Below are 15,937 nucleotides of genomic sequence, written 5' to 3' on the forward strand. Positions count from 1 at the left end.
GACCCGTCTAATTAAGCTTTTATTACACTCGATGGTGTGCGTTATCGTGGTTATTGGCAGTTTGGCACGCCAGTGATGCGGTCAGGAACAAGGCAGCCGAGTTCCGAAAGCATCACTGTTAATGCCAAATAATCACGATAACGCACACCCTCAAATGTAATATTGCGATTATACAACGGTTACCTACCATCAAAATAAAACATGTATTCATATTGCGGGACATTTCCCTCTCAAAATAACCTTTCTGCGAGTGTGTTATCTCTGTTATCCTAGAAATACATGGGGTCTGTTTGACAGAGACAGACAGAGTCCTTGTTTACTCAGCCACGCTAGACAACTCAGCTGATTTTTATATTTTGATTAGGAGTGCTGTGACTGCTGTCATGCTCGTTTGAAGCGCGGGTAGATACAGTAGCTATTTCAACCAATCAGATTGCTTTGTCGGAACTACCTGTTGTATAATTGAGTTTTACGTTAGGATGCTCAGTGTAACTGAATACAATTGCAAATTTACCAGTTTACTAAAACGGATTCAACCTTTCACTTGCATTCTCTGTGGGTGTTGTCCTGTCAAAACTGTGGTTACTTGCAGTTGCAGAAGTAGACACAAATAGAATAGCTTATTTTTTACTGCATGTTTTGATTGTGCATGTCAGCACTTAATGATGACATGTTTTACAATATTATTGCCTATGCTTCCAACTCTACTTATAAAGGCACATCACATCCCTGTCTAGATACAGTTGGAATTATTTTAAACTTATGCACACCAAACCAGAAATACCATATAACCATGGCAAACAAGACATCAGATTAGCTAACAACTTCAGACACTACTAGGTCATGCTAAAAATAGGTAGGCTAATCCTCAGTTGTCCATTTATGCCCTGTGAGAATTGGGTGGCCTGAGCTGGCCTCACCATTCACATATTTTTTCTAAATGAGGAAATACACCACTGGAAAGCACCTAAACAATCTGATCGAGAAATTACCTACCCTGCTCTCCTAGGGGATTTTCCATCAAAAAGGAAACAGTTACTCAATATGCCCATTATAATAACTTGCTGCTGGCACCATCACTATGCATTAACTTACTGTAAGTTAATGCATAGTGATGGTGCCAGCAGATATTACTTACATATCTGCTGCTAATTGTTGTCTCTACTTGCACAAGAGACTTTCATATTCTGCCTATTTTTTTATTTTCCATGCACCTTCTGTATATTTGACATAGTGTCCTGTTCTCTGTTCTCTATTCCTAGACTATTTTTTGAAACCGCAAACACATTTATTTCACCAATTATTTTACACCAGTAATCTTGTGATAGTAAACCTGAAGTTTAATAGTAATAATAATGATAATAATAATAACCACCACCACAGCTTTTTCTGAAGCTCTATTATGAAATTTTTGTGTGTGAATAAAAATTTATTTTGTCCAATCTTTATGCTAGAGTATGTTAATACAATATAACTTTTGGGGTGGTTCACTGCCATATTCGCTCTGGGCCTGGGTGGTTATATTTGGTCTCCCTGCTCTAAATGCTCTTCTATTGAGACATTTAGATCCCGTGTCTAGGTTAGGTTGGACACGACCTTTGACACGATCCTGTTCCTGGTTTGACACAAATTATGACCTGAAGGTCAAAATCAATTTGTCCCCAGAGCAAGCAGGCAGGATGATCTATTAGCCCAGTGGTAAAGATTTCAGCACTTGTGCAGGAGACCTGGGTTCAAATCCAGGGTAGAACAGGAAAGTTACATTGTGCAGCTTTTTCTGACAGCTTTCCTGCGAAAATGATGACTTTGCATCAAGGGAGCCTTGTTTTGACAGGAGGGAGCAGTCTTTTGAACGTTGGAGACTATTCTTATTTTTGTTTGGATACTTTCACTCCACTACATTAGACAGGCATTAGGCTATTGTAGTTTTGACTCCACTACATTTCAAGGGAACAAATACCTTATTAATTAACCACTTCTTAACCACACTAAGAAATAGCAGATCTACAATCAACGTATTGCAATGCACTGTGAGCTTGTAGATCTATTATTTTCACCAGGCTATTAATTATATTTTCGAAAAGTTATGAAAATATAAAAAATCACACCCTGTGTGAAGTGGGCGGTGTCTTGCTAGCTAATCACAATACTGAATGGAGTCGATCAATCATGTACAAAGGATAAATACATTTATTGAAACACTCTTTATGATGGACAAAACCATAACTTGAAAAAAACCAAGATTTGGTTTTTTTCAAGTTATGGTTGCTTATATAGGGCTATGCACATGTGTCATGTGACACTGGCCAATCACAGTCCTGAATAGGCTGTGATTGGCCAATCACAGCGCAGGATAATTCTACTAATTTCCTGGGCCCAGATCACAGCACAGGAGTTAGTACATTTTTCCAAATCTCACTTATAGGGGCGGTTTCACCGCCCAGAAATGTAATAGGCCAACAGCAATACAGCATTGATATTAAAAAGAAAATGTAGTCTACTTTTTAGTTTGAATACTTAGGTGTTTTTTTTTTTAAAGCAAGCACAAATTTGACTGAGCAACATTCACTATGGTCAAATTTAGTAATATTTGACCATAATACAGTACTTAACTCACTGGGGTAGAATAGACTACCTGTGATGGTGTCATACGGTTCCTTCCAGACAGGGGGGCAGTGCAAGCACACAGTGACGCGCGTCCTCATGCACTAGAGCGCACTGTGCCTTTAAGAGGTTGAACTACACGGTCTTCTACGATTTAGTGTTGGCGAATTGTTTTGCAGTCATCTGTCTACCTTGCGCAGTGACATGGCATAGAGAGTAAAGAGAGAGGACCAGCAGCCCAGGCGACTGTCTATCAGCATCCTGCACCATGGACGCTTTCGATCGGCGGGGGGTCCGCGGACTGGTCCGCGCCGCCGCTGTGGACAAGAACAAGATGTTGCCCTTTCTGATCGTGCTGCTGAACGCGGTCTCCACCATGAACGCACAGGACGACGGAATGGGGGAACTGGCCACCGAGAAAGAAGCGGAGGAAAGTCACCGCCAGGACAGCGTCAATCTACTGACATTCATCTTATTGCTGACCTTAACGATCCTCACTATATGGCTCTTCAAACACAGACGGGTCCGTTTCCTACACGAGACCGGACTGGCAATGATCTATGGTGAGATCTGTTGTAGTGAGACGAGGGCTTATCGTTATCACATCCCCCACTATCAGCAGCACACTATCGTAGGCTACAGCACGGTGTTATTATGCATGCGTGATTCATTCTTTCAAGTGGCTCTTGAGTCTTCTGTATAGAGAGCAGTGGTTCTCAACCTTTTCAGGCCGCGAACTGTGGACCCCCCCCCAAAAATAATAAAAATAATAATCAGTTCATATTTGAACTGTGGACCCCCCTCCCAAAAAAATAAAAATAATAATCAGTTCATATTTGAACTGGGGACAACCCCAAAATAATCATATTTGAACTGGGGACCCCCCCACCCCGACAAGCACTTGGGATGTAGGCAGTTGAGGCATTACATTTTCGGTTCCACAGATATTGTGAAAATAGCCGATCTATTTTCACAATTTTTGCCTCTTTCTTATATTAATTGACAATATGGCCAATGTCTGACCAGTTTTTACAGTATAGTTTGTGGATTACTTTTGATACAATAATGGTCTTTTTCATATTTCTTTTTGAGGTATTAAAAAGGTCTTAAAAGGCCTTAAATTGTCACTTCACTGTCACCTGGGACCCTCCCCCCCCAAATTTTTTTTTATCATTTGGAGACCCCCCACGGGGGTCCCGATCCACAGGTTGAGAACCACTGCATAGGCCAACAATGTTTCGTCACATTGAAATCCATCCATTTAAATAGCTGGCACACAATGTCAAACGTGCGTTTTGGAAATGCACTAGTCTGTTGACTACTGTATATACTAATTCTATCTATCTATCTATCTATCTATCTATCTATCTATCTATCTATCTATCTATCTATCTATCTATCTATCTATCTATCTATCTATCTATCTATCTATCTATCTATCTATCTCCTTGTGCGTGGTCTGCAGTAAGACTGAGGCCCACCACCCACACAAAGAACAGCAAATAGTACATTATCACTTGTCTAATAGTCTTATTCTTTGGTTAGAGGCCTAATTCTCTCAAGTAGTGTCAGGTCTAAAGAATACAATTCATCAGACCCAAGCTGTGCCAACACCATAAATCAATCAACACACTGGGGCCATTGCTATGATCTGTCATATCCAGTCACCTGTGAGCACAGACGAACCCAACCTAAACAGTGCTACAGTATTGCATAAGATAAGGCGCTAAGAGTTCTGCTTTAGCCAAATGGATGAAGAATTCAGCCATACTACATCTGATTGTTATTTCTCTAATACATATTTTCACAATTTATAAGCATCATTCCATTCCTCCCCATCAGTGTCACACTTAGTGACTTGGGAATTCTGATGGCAGGCTTTGCTTTCCTTTTCACAAGGTTTCCTTCCTGGAATAAAACGGGACAGGTTTCAGGCAAAAGCTGTTTTTGGTACCCACAGAGGGCATGCTCCTTAGTGCATGAAATAGTTCAGCTTTTATATAATTCACTTTATTATTATTGTTATTATAATGTAGTCAGTAATTATGAACAAGTTTTCTTTTGCTGCCTTCGTTTAATGTTTGCTCATCTTGTGGTCATATTCTTATTATTATGTTTTGTATATTTTCTTATCATACACACATCTGTTACATTTGACATGAGTTATCTCCAAATGTATTTGATGATCAAAACCTTTTCAGAGATGTCAACAGTACATTGAGTTTAAGGTGAAAGAACTTTGAACCTGTGTTGTGGTCAGTCCCACTGTTTGCCTTGATTTGTCGAGCTGCGTCACTGCCTGCCTGGTGCGAACGTTCTGGCAAGTGGAAACCACCTTGCCACAGGATTAATTTGGTGTGCGTAACACACTCTCTGCAGACACTCATCCCCAGTGTGTGTGTGTGTGTGTGTGTGTGTGTGTGTGTGTGTGTGTGTGTGTGTGTGTGTGTGTGTGTGTGTGTGTGTGTGTGTGTGTGTGTGTGTGTGTGTGTGTGTGTGTGTGTGTGTGTGTGTGTGTGTGTGTGTGTGTGTGTGTGTGTGTGTGTGTGTGTGTGTGTGTGTGTGTGTGTGTGTGTGTGTGTGTTCTCTGCAGTTAACCTAGTGGTACTAACGCGAATGCATTGCTGGCAGCTTTTCCCCATCTCTCATGCTGATGACAACTGTCTTACCAGAGGATTTATGTGCTGGAACTGCCTGCATCATCTCTCTCCCTGGCTCTAGCTCCTGCACAAGCTTCCTCTTACAATTTCCCAATTTCTCTACCTTATGCTAACATTCTCTGTGCTTGACTGCCTGCTTGGAATCTCGGGATGTACCCATTAATCGGCTGAACTTCCGGATCGGGATCGGCCCATATTCGCCTTGCAATTTCACTGCCATCAATGTGTCGGCAAATAAGATGATTTTCACCCATGCCAGTGGCTGATGTTAATCTGTTGTTTTATGAATCTATATGATTGAATTTGTGCTTATTAATAGATAGTTTGATGAAGGGCTGAAACACTTTAAAACGGTTATTTTTTATAATGAAGGTTTATTGGTTTCCCTGGCACAACAGGGGGAATGAATAACAACAATAACAACAAAAACAATGAACAAAAAGACTTGTTTTTGGATTCGGCTATTGGCCAAATTTATATTTGAAACATTGATATGAGTGCATCCCTACTGGAATCTATTGTTTTGGACGGCAAACTGATCTGGAAAACACTGCCACACTCAGTTTAATTTAGTTGAATTTGTGAGATTCTTCCTTCAATTTGATGCACATTGCAGTTCAGAGTTCAGAGAACAAGTATGCCATGTGTAGGAGACTGAGAGTAGTAAAATAAAGTAGATTAGTAGTCAAATCAAATAAGGCATTCTTCAAGAGCAACAGAGTCTATATGGGTTTAGATATCTGAACTGAAAAGGACTGAGAAATTGACAAAATGCAGAATTCCATAAATGTACAAATGATGCGTACTACTGTGCCATTTCAATGCTCTTTGAGCATTAACCACTCTCTCAACTTGATGTCCCAGGACAATAGCGGATCTAAAGGCAACATAAAAGAACATAATTTCTTTGCTGTTCGTCATACAAGAAGGTGTATATAGGGCTTAAGTTATTGATGTGGGCCTTGTTTACTTGCTGCCGTCATGACCCCTGTCCTCTCCCTTCCTCAGGTTTGTTAGTAGGTGTGATTCTGCGGTACGGCATACCAGCCACCAGCTACCACCACAAGACCCCCCCGAGCTGCGCTCTGAAGGGAGGTCCGACCAGCACCCTGCTGCTCAATGTCAGCGGCAAGTTCTTTGAGTACACACTCAAAGGAGAGATCAACTCTCGTGAGATCCACAATGTGGAACAGAATGACATGCTGCGAAAGGTGAACAGGGATTTTTTTTTTTTTAGGATTATACCTATGTAAACATGTGGTTAGCAGTTAGCACCTTCCCTTGCACCTAACCCGTTCCACAGGTTGGCCTATTGAACTGCACCTTAAAAGGATAGTTCACCCCCAAAATGACTTTTTTTTCACCCCATGGAGACTTGAATGGATATTCTTTTGTTTTTGTCACATACCTAAGCCAATAATTTGATGACCGGCAGGCAGTTCCGGTAGGAGACATACCAGAACGGATGCCTACCGGTCCGTTTGGGTGAACTATCCCTTTAAGAACGCTGTATCTGCTGCTACTTTCTTTAATATCGCCTCAGGGCGGCATGTTATGTATACACCTGCATATGATGCTAATGATCAACGCTCGGGTAATTCGGATGCACCGCGGTGGATTCGATCCCCTAGACTCCGTGGTGGTGGACAGGTGGTTTACCTGCACCATCTGAACGCCCCTATTGAGCTTTTCGTTTAACCACTTAAAGTTGCAATCCATAACTTTTCTCAGTGAATAAAACATTTTAATGTAAGGAGTATGTTAATATATAAAATATGCAATACGACACGCTTTGAGCTTGTAGATCTGCTATTTTTGCTTTTTATATTTTGTTCTTATCCTGAAAAGTAACAGTCTTGTATGAGGTTTCCACCTGACAGCAACATATATGCATTATCTTTCTTTCTTTTCCCCACAGGTTACATTTGACCCCGAGGTCTTCTTCAACATATTGCTGCCTCCCATCATCTTCCATGCTGGATACAGTCTGAAAAAGGTGAAGCATAACATGAAATGTTATAGGGCAACTATCAATTGATTATTCTATCGATTACTTTTTAGATTAATCGAATATTCGAGAAGCACACTCAATATTCAGATTATTTTTAAATAGATTTCTGTAAACGGTAATCGATATAAGTGAGTATAAGCCCTATTTTTTTATTTTGTCGCTCAAAAATAGTGAATATAGCAGACCTACAAGCTCACAACATGTCGCCAACGCGTTGTGTGCTTGTAGATCTGCTATAAAAAAGGTTTTTGGAAAAAAAAGCGATTTACATTTCCCTGCTAAATTGATTATTTTGTTCAAATCGATGAAATCGTTAAGTTCGATTTACTGTTGTTATGTTACCTAGTACTATTTGCATTTTGAAATTTGAAAGAGTAATCCATTCTACGGAGTACATTTATTTGATAACAAGGGGTTAATGGAATGCATGGTAATTTGAGCATGGCAGTGCATAGGAGGATATATCTGCTGCCACAAACTGCTGTTTCATTGGACAGATGGTCTGCTTAGGAGAGCTCTCATTGGCCAGGCCGTGGGGACATTCAGTGTTTACTGAAAATAAATAGCCCCTTTGAGATGAAGTCTAGACCAGATGTCTTTCGCTTCCTCTCTGAGGCAGGCACATAAAAACGTCTGACTCTGACATGTCCAGTTTCTTCTGGGTGGTTGTTAATTGAGCCACGTGAAGCAATTGATAAAGGATTGTAATGAGGCTCTATGTACTGTATGTACAGTATATACATGTACGTTGTATGTCACTCTGTCCGCAGTCACTCAATAGACTGTTTTAGGGCTGCAACTATCAATTATTTCCTTAGTGATTATTCTATCGATTACTTTATCGATTAATCAAATCATTGCTAAGTGTTTTTTTTATAATCTTTTAAATGTTTTATGTATCAATGAATCAACGTGAAGAAGTTCTCATAGTTTTTTATAATCGACTAAATCGATTCATCTGATTAACCACTTGACCCATATTTTATACTTGGTCGTACAACAGTGTACAGGTACAACAGGGTTTGCATAACCGATTGGGACATCATTGCATCCCCAACTTGCATCGTTCCCGACTTGCATCGTTGCCGACTTGCGTGGTTCTGCGGTCTAGTTTTATTAAAATAGATTGTTTTGATGTATTGATTAAATGTATCAGTTCGATTAACTGTTGCATCCCTATACTGTATCATCATGAATTCACAACACAAGGCCATGAAACTTTATTAGATTCTGATTCTAAAATGCATGGTTGAGCAGTGCTGCTCATTTCATACAGTACCCTTAGGACCAGGCTAATAATACATTACTAATTCAAATTATGAGGTTGCACTGTTTTGCACATACTCCTACAGGCTGGGGTGGCACCTGTCAGCAGGGAGTGTTGGGCGGAAAGAGTAGGACGAGCTGCTACGTCGTTCTGGTGGGGGCTCCTCACTGGCTTAGTAGTCACTGGCTTAGTAGTCAATGTTGGAAAAGTTACTAAAAAACAGTAACATATTTATTTAAAAAGTAAATTTATTACTTTACAAATTGCTCCCTGCCAAAAGTAACTAGTTACTTATTACTTTATTGTACTTTTTGTTTCTCGCCCCCAGTAATTACATCCTTTCTCCTCAAAAGTCTTACTTTACATTTTCAACATTAGCAGTTGTTTTGTTTTCCCTTTTCTGCAGCCTACATTGTAAAATCCTCATTGTTGATTTAACTCCGAAAAGTGTACTGTACACATGACATGATGGTTCCATTTGTACACTCATTTGAATTAAATTAACACTTTACTGAGTATAAATTCATAACTTAATGAAAATTGGCCTAAATGAAAACCACACCTGGGCTCAAACTGATATTGAGACACAATCTTTGAACAACTTCTGTTGTTTATTAAAGCAGTTAAGCTCCAAACAAAGTGCTAGGCCATATGAGGCCAACATGTGCCAGTGCATTTCAATGCAATCCAAAATATGTAGCATAACAAGTTTGTCACAGGCAGTCACAATTTCACAAATACTGTAGCCCTACAATACTAACCTGAGTGATATAAAAAAAGCATTATGTATGGCTGGATATTTAGTGCATCATTATAAATCTGGTATAACTTGCCAAACAAAACCTGGGTCAGGCTTGACACATGTAAATAATCCACTGAGCATTACACATAACAAGCCTACAAGATATGTAGATTTTATAAAGTGCTTCAGTTCAACTACAATATAATAATTCTGGAAAAAGGCTCCCTCAGCAACACATGGTTTCTGACAGAATGTGGGAACAATTTGTTTTTTAGGCTATAACAAAATTACATTTCAAATAGCCTATTAATATTGTTCAAAACGGTATAAATTTGACATTTATCCATTTGACCATTATATCAACGGACCAAAAACGACACACGATCACGGAATGAAAATAAACAAAGTTTAGACACTCAAGCCCACAGTACCACCAAGGCTCGTGAAAATAGTAACTTGTTACTTTTGGAAAATAGTAACTAATATTTATTACCGTACTCAAAACGTGAAAGTACTGTAATTAGTTATATTACTAGTTAGTTACTGGAAAAAGGTAATAATAGAACTTTTTTTCGTTAAGTTACTTTAGTTACTTTCCAACACTGTCTTAGTAGGTTAGCCAGTAGGGTACAACAGCAGTGACAACACACAGAAGTGTGCGGGGAGGAATTCATTGGCATAACGACTAAATTGGGGAGAAAAGGGACTAAAAATTACTAGCTACTCTAAATGGAAAAGAAAAAAAGGTTATTCCATTTTTTGTTCTGTGACTGCTTCAGAATTGTGCATTGTGAACCCTCTTACTGTACATCTGTGGTCTTGAGCTACTTGTTTCTGAAATAATGGAAAATTAGATGCGTTACAGCCCCCATGTGACATCTAATGTCATGGTTTGGTGAGTAAGCAATTCTGAAGCTTCTTTATTATGCAGTAATAGATGGAGTCACAGTGCAGTGTGGTATGAATGAGGGCAAAGGTACAGTGCTCTGCCTCTGCTGCACCACAGGCTTATTAAAGGTTGTTTATATTTCCAATAGTCAAGTGGTTGACACTGGTTGTAGGCTATTTGATCAGAATCATGTCATGTGGTGTCAGGTGTCATGTCATGACACCTGCTGGAACTCATCTCAGTGGCTGCAGTCTACTGTACATATAATTCAACTTATGCAAAGGATGTTTACAGCTAATGCTATACACTGTATTTTACAAAAGAAAGCGTCAAGTGGAACAGTATTTTAATAAGATGAATAATTAAACAAAAGTGCCTGGGAGCAGACTTATCAATGGCCCTGAAAATTAAAACCTGAACCGAACCAACCTGAGTGATTTTAAGCCTGTGTCCGAACCAAGCCTGATCATCACATACAATATTGAGCCCGAAAGTCGGTTATTGCGAGAAAATTTTGCGTAATTTATGTAGGCGGCAGCTCAAATAGCATGGCACAACAGGGTGTGAGAGAGAGAGAGAGAGAGAGAGCAACATTGAGAATAGTTAGTCATATCCATTTTTAGCAGCAGTTAATCAACTAATCGATTTAATCGCTTATAAAATATTGATTTTAATCAAAAACTATTTTCTTCTACAAGCTTAAACATGTTATAAAATGGGGCTAAAAGATCTATTCGGATTTTCTTGTGTCGTTGATAGTTTGTATAAAAAATAAAACAAATGATGAATCGAAAAAGTCATCGATATAATTATTGCTAGGAAAATAATCAACTCGACTGATGAGTTCCCCCCCCCCAAAAAAAAAAAACGTACGGTGCTTTCCTTGTAATTTGCTGAGTCAAAACACAAGGCCTCAGGAAACGAGAATCAGGAAATGGGGAAGTGTGCTCTGCTTGAAAGAGTCCCTCGATTGTTTTTTTTTTATAAAGTGAGAGAGTCAGCATATGCTAACTTTGATTAAATGCAGCTGTCCTGTCCATGGCTCCAAACCTTGTTTGGGCTGTATGAACCTCAAGTGACCATTACACAAAGCGACAAAGGTTAATGATGTGTCAAAAGCTGGTATCCGTTTTGGAAGATGCAGCTTTGATTGATTGATTGAATACTTTATTAACAGTTTGCAAATAGTACAGTGGTACGATTATACAATGATGCTAAAAGGATAACACAAAAAGCCCTAAGGTCTTATTTCCATTGTGGTCCTGCCAAAGAACTAAACCACATTAACCATAGCGTCCCTATTTTGGAGAAACATTCGGCGAAAAATAGCCGATCTGAGCTTGTAGATTGTCTGTTTTCGTTGAAGAGATTTGGTGTAGAGGCTAAAAAAGGAGGGGACCAAGTATAGACCCCTGGGGGACCCCGGTCAGCTACGTATATACTGTAGGGTTGAAGTGGTTTGAAGAGTAGTTTTAACTGTTGTTTTTGTCTTGATGTTTCCCCAATGTACCCAGACATACACTGACAACACTGTCAGAGTGAGTTCTGTGGACAGTCACAGTAGTTCTTGTCAGGAAGTTGATTGTTTGCTCTGTAAAAGAGGCACATTTCCCATGGAAAACAAGATAAGCGTTTCTGTCTGTTTGGGAGAATCCAATACCTAAAGAGAGGAGGAGGAATTCAGCAACTGAGTTGATCAGAAGAGTGTTTGGGCGTTGGCATTAATGAATCCTTGTTTGTTTTACAACCAGCAACAAGCTGCCTGAGGATTAATATGTTTGATTCTTTAAGCCTGTTTTTGAGAGCTCAACAATCACTCAGGAGAGAAGTACAGTTTACGGTGTGTGTCTGAGAGGTGAAGAATTATTTAAACCATTAAGACCTGAGGCTGATTCTACAAATGTCTTCTAAATCCTAACAGTTTTCTGAAAAACGTTTGTTGGTTCTCAAATGTTTTAATGTCAAGGACATCATTTGACCACGGACCGCCATCTCAAAATATGTTGTTCTAGGAACCCCCAGAAGCAAAATATTAGTTAAAAATGTTTTGCACACATTTTCATGATTTTTAAAAAATATATACAAGTTCATAGCGCGGCACGAAGTGACGTGCTATGAACTTGTATATCAAAGCTCAAACTAAATTGAATGCCTCAACTTCCACATTCCAAGTGCTTGTCAGGGTGGGGGGTCCCCAGTTCAAATATGATTATTTTGGGGGGTCACGGCCTGAAAAGGTCTAGAACCACTGCTGTAGTACAGTGGTTTCACAATCTCTCTGTGGCTCAACTAATAAGTCTATAACAAATTTGGAATTACAACTCAATTTGATTGTCATTACAGATAATGTGGCATATTTAATACATACCCGCTCTCTGCTTCTCATTCCAGAGACACTTCTTCAGGAATCTGGGCTCCATCATAACGTATGCTTTCCTTGGGACTTGCATCTCATGTTTTGTTATTGGGTGAGTCAGTGTTACTACTTGACACTTGTTCTCAAAATGGGGTCTGGGGACCCCCAGTGGTCCTTGAGGGGGTTCCAGGGGGGGAACTGTTTGATTTCTTTAATCCTATTTTATATTTCAGCTAGTTTTGAAAAATCTTGAAAAACTGTGAAAATGTGGAATCCTTTTGAAAATATAAATATAAACCATTTTTTTTCTTATGGGGGTTCATGACACAAAATATTTTCAGAAAAGAAAAAGAAAAGATCTAATAATTTTTAAAAGTATAACATCATTAAATATAATGCCTGTTTTGTCCATAGTATATTATTTATTTTGATTTATATTGGTACCAGTCATTGTCAGTCATTTCTTGACTTTGTATATTGAAGTTATTTGTTATATCTGCCATGGGAAATGTTTGTTTAAAAAGCCTAAAACACAAGGATAATCACGATTATTTGTATGACAATTGATCATCAAGTAAAATGTCATGATCGGATTTGTGACGATCCTAACCTTACAATCTCATTATTCTCAACTCTGTTCTCAGAAACCTGATGTATGGCGTGGTCAAGCTCATGCAGCTGGTAGGGCAGCTGAATGATAAGTTCTACTACACCGATTGCCTCTTCTTTGGCGCAGTCATCTCTGCCACAGACCCAGGTGTGGTACACATATAGTCGCTGTCGGACAGAAACCTTGTGTATCCATATTTCAACTTTTTATGACACTGATGCACAAAATTGCGAAAATAGTTGATCTACAAGCTCATAATGTGTTGTGACGCGTCATAAGATTGTAGATGGGCCATTTTCGAAAACATTTATACTATTGAATTATTTTGAAAATGTTCGCCTCTGTGGTCTTAAGTGTCAACCATATCATTGCTGTAGTAGTAGAAGTAGTAGTAAATCTTTATTTCGGTCCATTAAAAAAAAAAAAAAATACATACATACATTAGAGTCCACTTATACAAGTGGCACCGAAAAGGTGTAGGCTGAAGCCGAAGCTTATTTTGCCTACCCTTTTTGAAAAAGAAAACATTGGTTTCGAAGATAAAATAAAAAGTAGTAACACATTGTTTTGACTAAGCTAAGTTCATCAGGTAAATTGAAAAAAAGAAAATAAATCTAGGCAAACATTGGTTTTAACAAAACTAAAGGAAATCTAAGCTGTCTGGCAGAAACCTTGCGTCTTCATATTTGTTATACTTTTTTCATAAATGAATGCCCTGTTTTATACTTTGTCGTATGACCGTGTCATGCAAAAGTAATGAAATGCTCACAACGCATGCGACACATGAGGTTACAACCTGCTATCAGCTATTTTCGTTGTTTTGTAAGATTTTTGTAAGACATTTCGGGATACCAGGTTGAAACTGGTTAAATGTGTCTGGGTTTTATAAATATATAACCAATGAAAAGTATTAACAAGAGCTTGTGACTAAATAATAACTATATTGGATCCAGTGGAACACATGTCATTCTTTCCATTTCGTGTAAAGCAACGGTTTTGGACATGCAAGGCTTCTGCCTGCTTAAAATCAAGCTAGAGAACACATCTTTGCTAACATGAATGATTCGTATGTGTCCAGCAGCTACACGTAAATGTCCTGCACATCCATGTGTGTACTGTGTGTTTGTAGTGACGGTGCTGGCCATCTTCAATGAACTCCATGCTGACGTGGACCTGTACGCTCTGCTGTTTGGAGAGAGCGTTCTGAACGATGCCGTCGCCATTGTGCTCTCCTCGTAAGTCCCAGCTCTGCTTTATCATTCATTCATACACACACTAGTTTAGTCGCCGTCGGACAAAAACGTTGTATCCGCGCTCGGGTGGTGCAGGCGAAAAGCACATGCCCACCAATGATGAAAGTATACTACACAAGTCACAGGTTGCATGCTGCCATGCATTTAACGTAGCATGTCGTACATGTATAATTGAGCATGTGACAAATAATAATACACTTGAACTTGTACTATTGGCGCACACACAACCATAAAGTCTCTACGTTCATAAAGAGAAACCTCTGTGTCTTTGGGAGTATTTCCATGTATCTCTCACATCTCTTTCCCCTGTGATGCTCAAATTCTGCACCCAGGTGTGAGACAGAGCGGAGCAGTGAGTTACAAAGTTACAAAGTACATTTACTCAAGTACTGTACTTAAGTACAACTGCGAGGTACGCTTACTAATTACTCATTATTATTACAAAACATTCATTAACCACTTGAGCACTATTTTATACTTTAGCTATTCAAAAATGGCAAGCTAACTTGTCGCGATTCAACACATTGTGAGCTTGTAGATCTGCTATTTTTGGAAAGGTTTGACACTTTTTTTTAAAAATGTGAGCACTTTTACTTTGTACTTTAAGTAAATAATCCAGTTGAGTTCCATCACTGGCAGGCAGCAATCTATCACAAAAGTTTCCCATCTGGGTCTTGTGAAAAATAGTATTCTGGCACCCCCTACTGGACATTTGTTAGTAGTTCACAAATCAAGTATATTTCATATTTTATTGACACTTGTGGTATTGACAGTGGTGGACGCTCAACCCCAGTACTTGAGTCAAAGTAAAAATGGGGGCTTAAGTGATGAATTCATAATTTACCCAGGAATGTAGTGGAGATAAAAGTACTGTCTTGTCTTTGAAATCTAGTGGACTGAAAGCCATGTATCCAAAAATACAAATACTCAAGTAAATTACAGATATAAAAAAATAAAGTACTTAAGTACAGGGCTCACGTAAATGTACTTTTGTTACTCTCCCCCATGGATATTTATTTATTGAGTATTGAGTGCTTTTTGTTTGTTTGTATGATTCAGGTCTATCATGGCGTACCAGCCCAGTGGCTCCAACACACACACGTTTGACGCTGCTGCTTTTTTCAAATCCGTGGGTATTTTCCTGGGCATTTTCAGCGGCTCCTTCGCCATGGGTGCCGTCACCGGCGTTGTCACCGCTCTCATATCCTTCTGTGAACCATGCTTTTACATGAAATCACTGGTTTCTAAATCATTTGTGAAGTTGAACGTGAACTTAGGTTTTTGTCATGTTTTCTTCCCCCTGTATTTAGGGACAGGACTAGTACAATAATAGTTATTAGCAAAGATCCAGACAGCGTTGTAGGGCTGAAAACGTACAATTTTGTGTAATATCTAGTCACACTGCTATGTCAATGGCATTGACCCGTGATGTCAATTATTTTAAGTAGTTGATACGAATGCATTTATCTTTGTAATTCAGTGTAACTGTACTGTTGTTCTGTACCTTGTGTAGACCTTTAGCCAAGAAAATGTATTTACTAGACT

General features: G+C 39.0%; 1 protein-coding gene across 1 annotated transcript in view; it reads left to right on the top strand.

Annotated features, from left to right (window-relative positions):
- Positions 1 to 2,781: 2,781 nt before the first annotated feature.
- slc9a7 (solute carrier family 9 member 7) overlaps positions 2,782 to 15,937 on the top strand; it is a 39,331-nt gene continuing 26,175 nt past the window's right edge. Inside the window, 8 exon segments of the mRNA XM_080431724.1 lie at positions 2,782 to 3,167; positions 6,273 to 6,475; positions 7,183 to 7,260; positions 12,565 to 12,641; positions 13,174 to 13,286; positions 14,269 to 14,374; positions 15,452 to 15,599; positions 15,601 to 15,603. Of these exon segments, the coding sequence (XP_080287850.1) occupies positions 2,873 to 3,167; positions 6,273 to 6,475; positions 7,183 to 7,260; positions 12,565 to 12,641; positions 13,174 to 13,286; positions 14,269 to 14,374; positions 15,452 to 15,599; positions 15,601 to 15,603 (1,023 nt within the window). The 5' untranslated portion in view covers positions 2,782 to 2,872.

This window comes from Gymnoscopelus braueri, assembly GCF_963280865.1.
Source record: "Gymnoscopelus braueri genome assembly, chromosome: 6".
In the NCBI taxonomy this organism is placed as follows: domain Eukaryota; kingdom Metazoa; phylum Chordata; class Actinopteri; order Myctophiformes; family Myctophidae; genus Gymnoscopelus; species Gymnoscopelus braueri.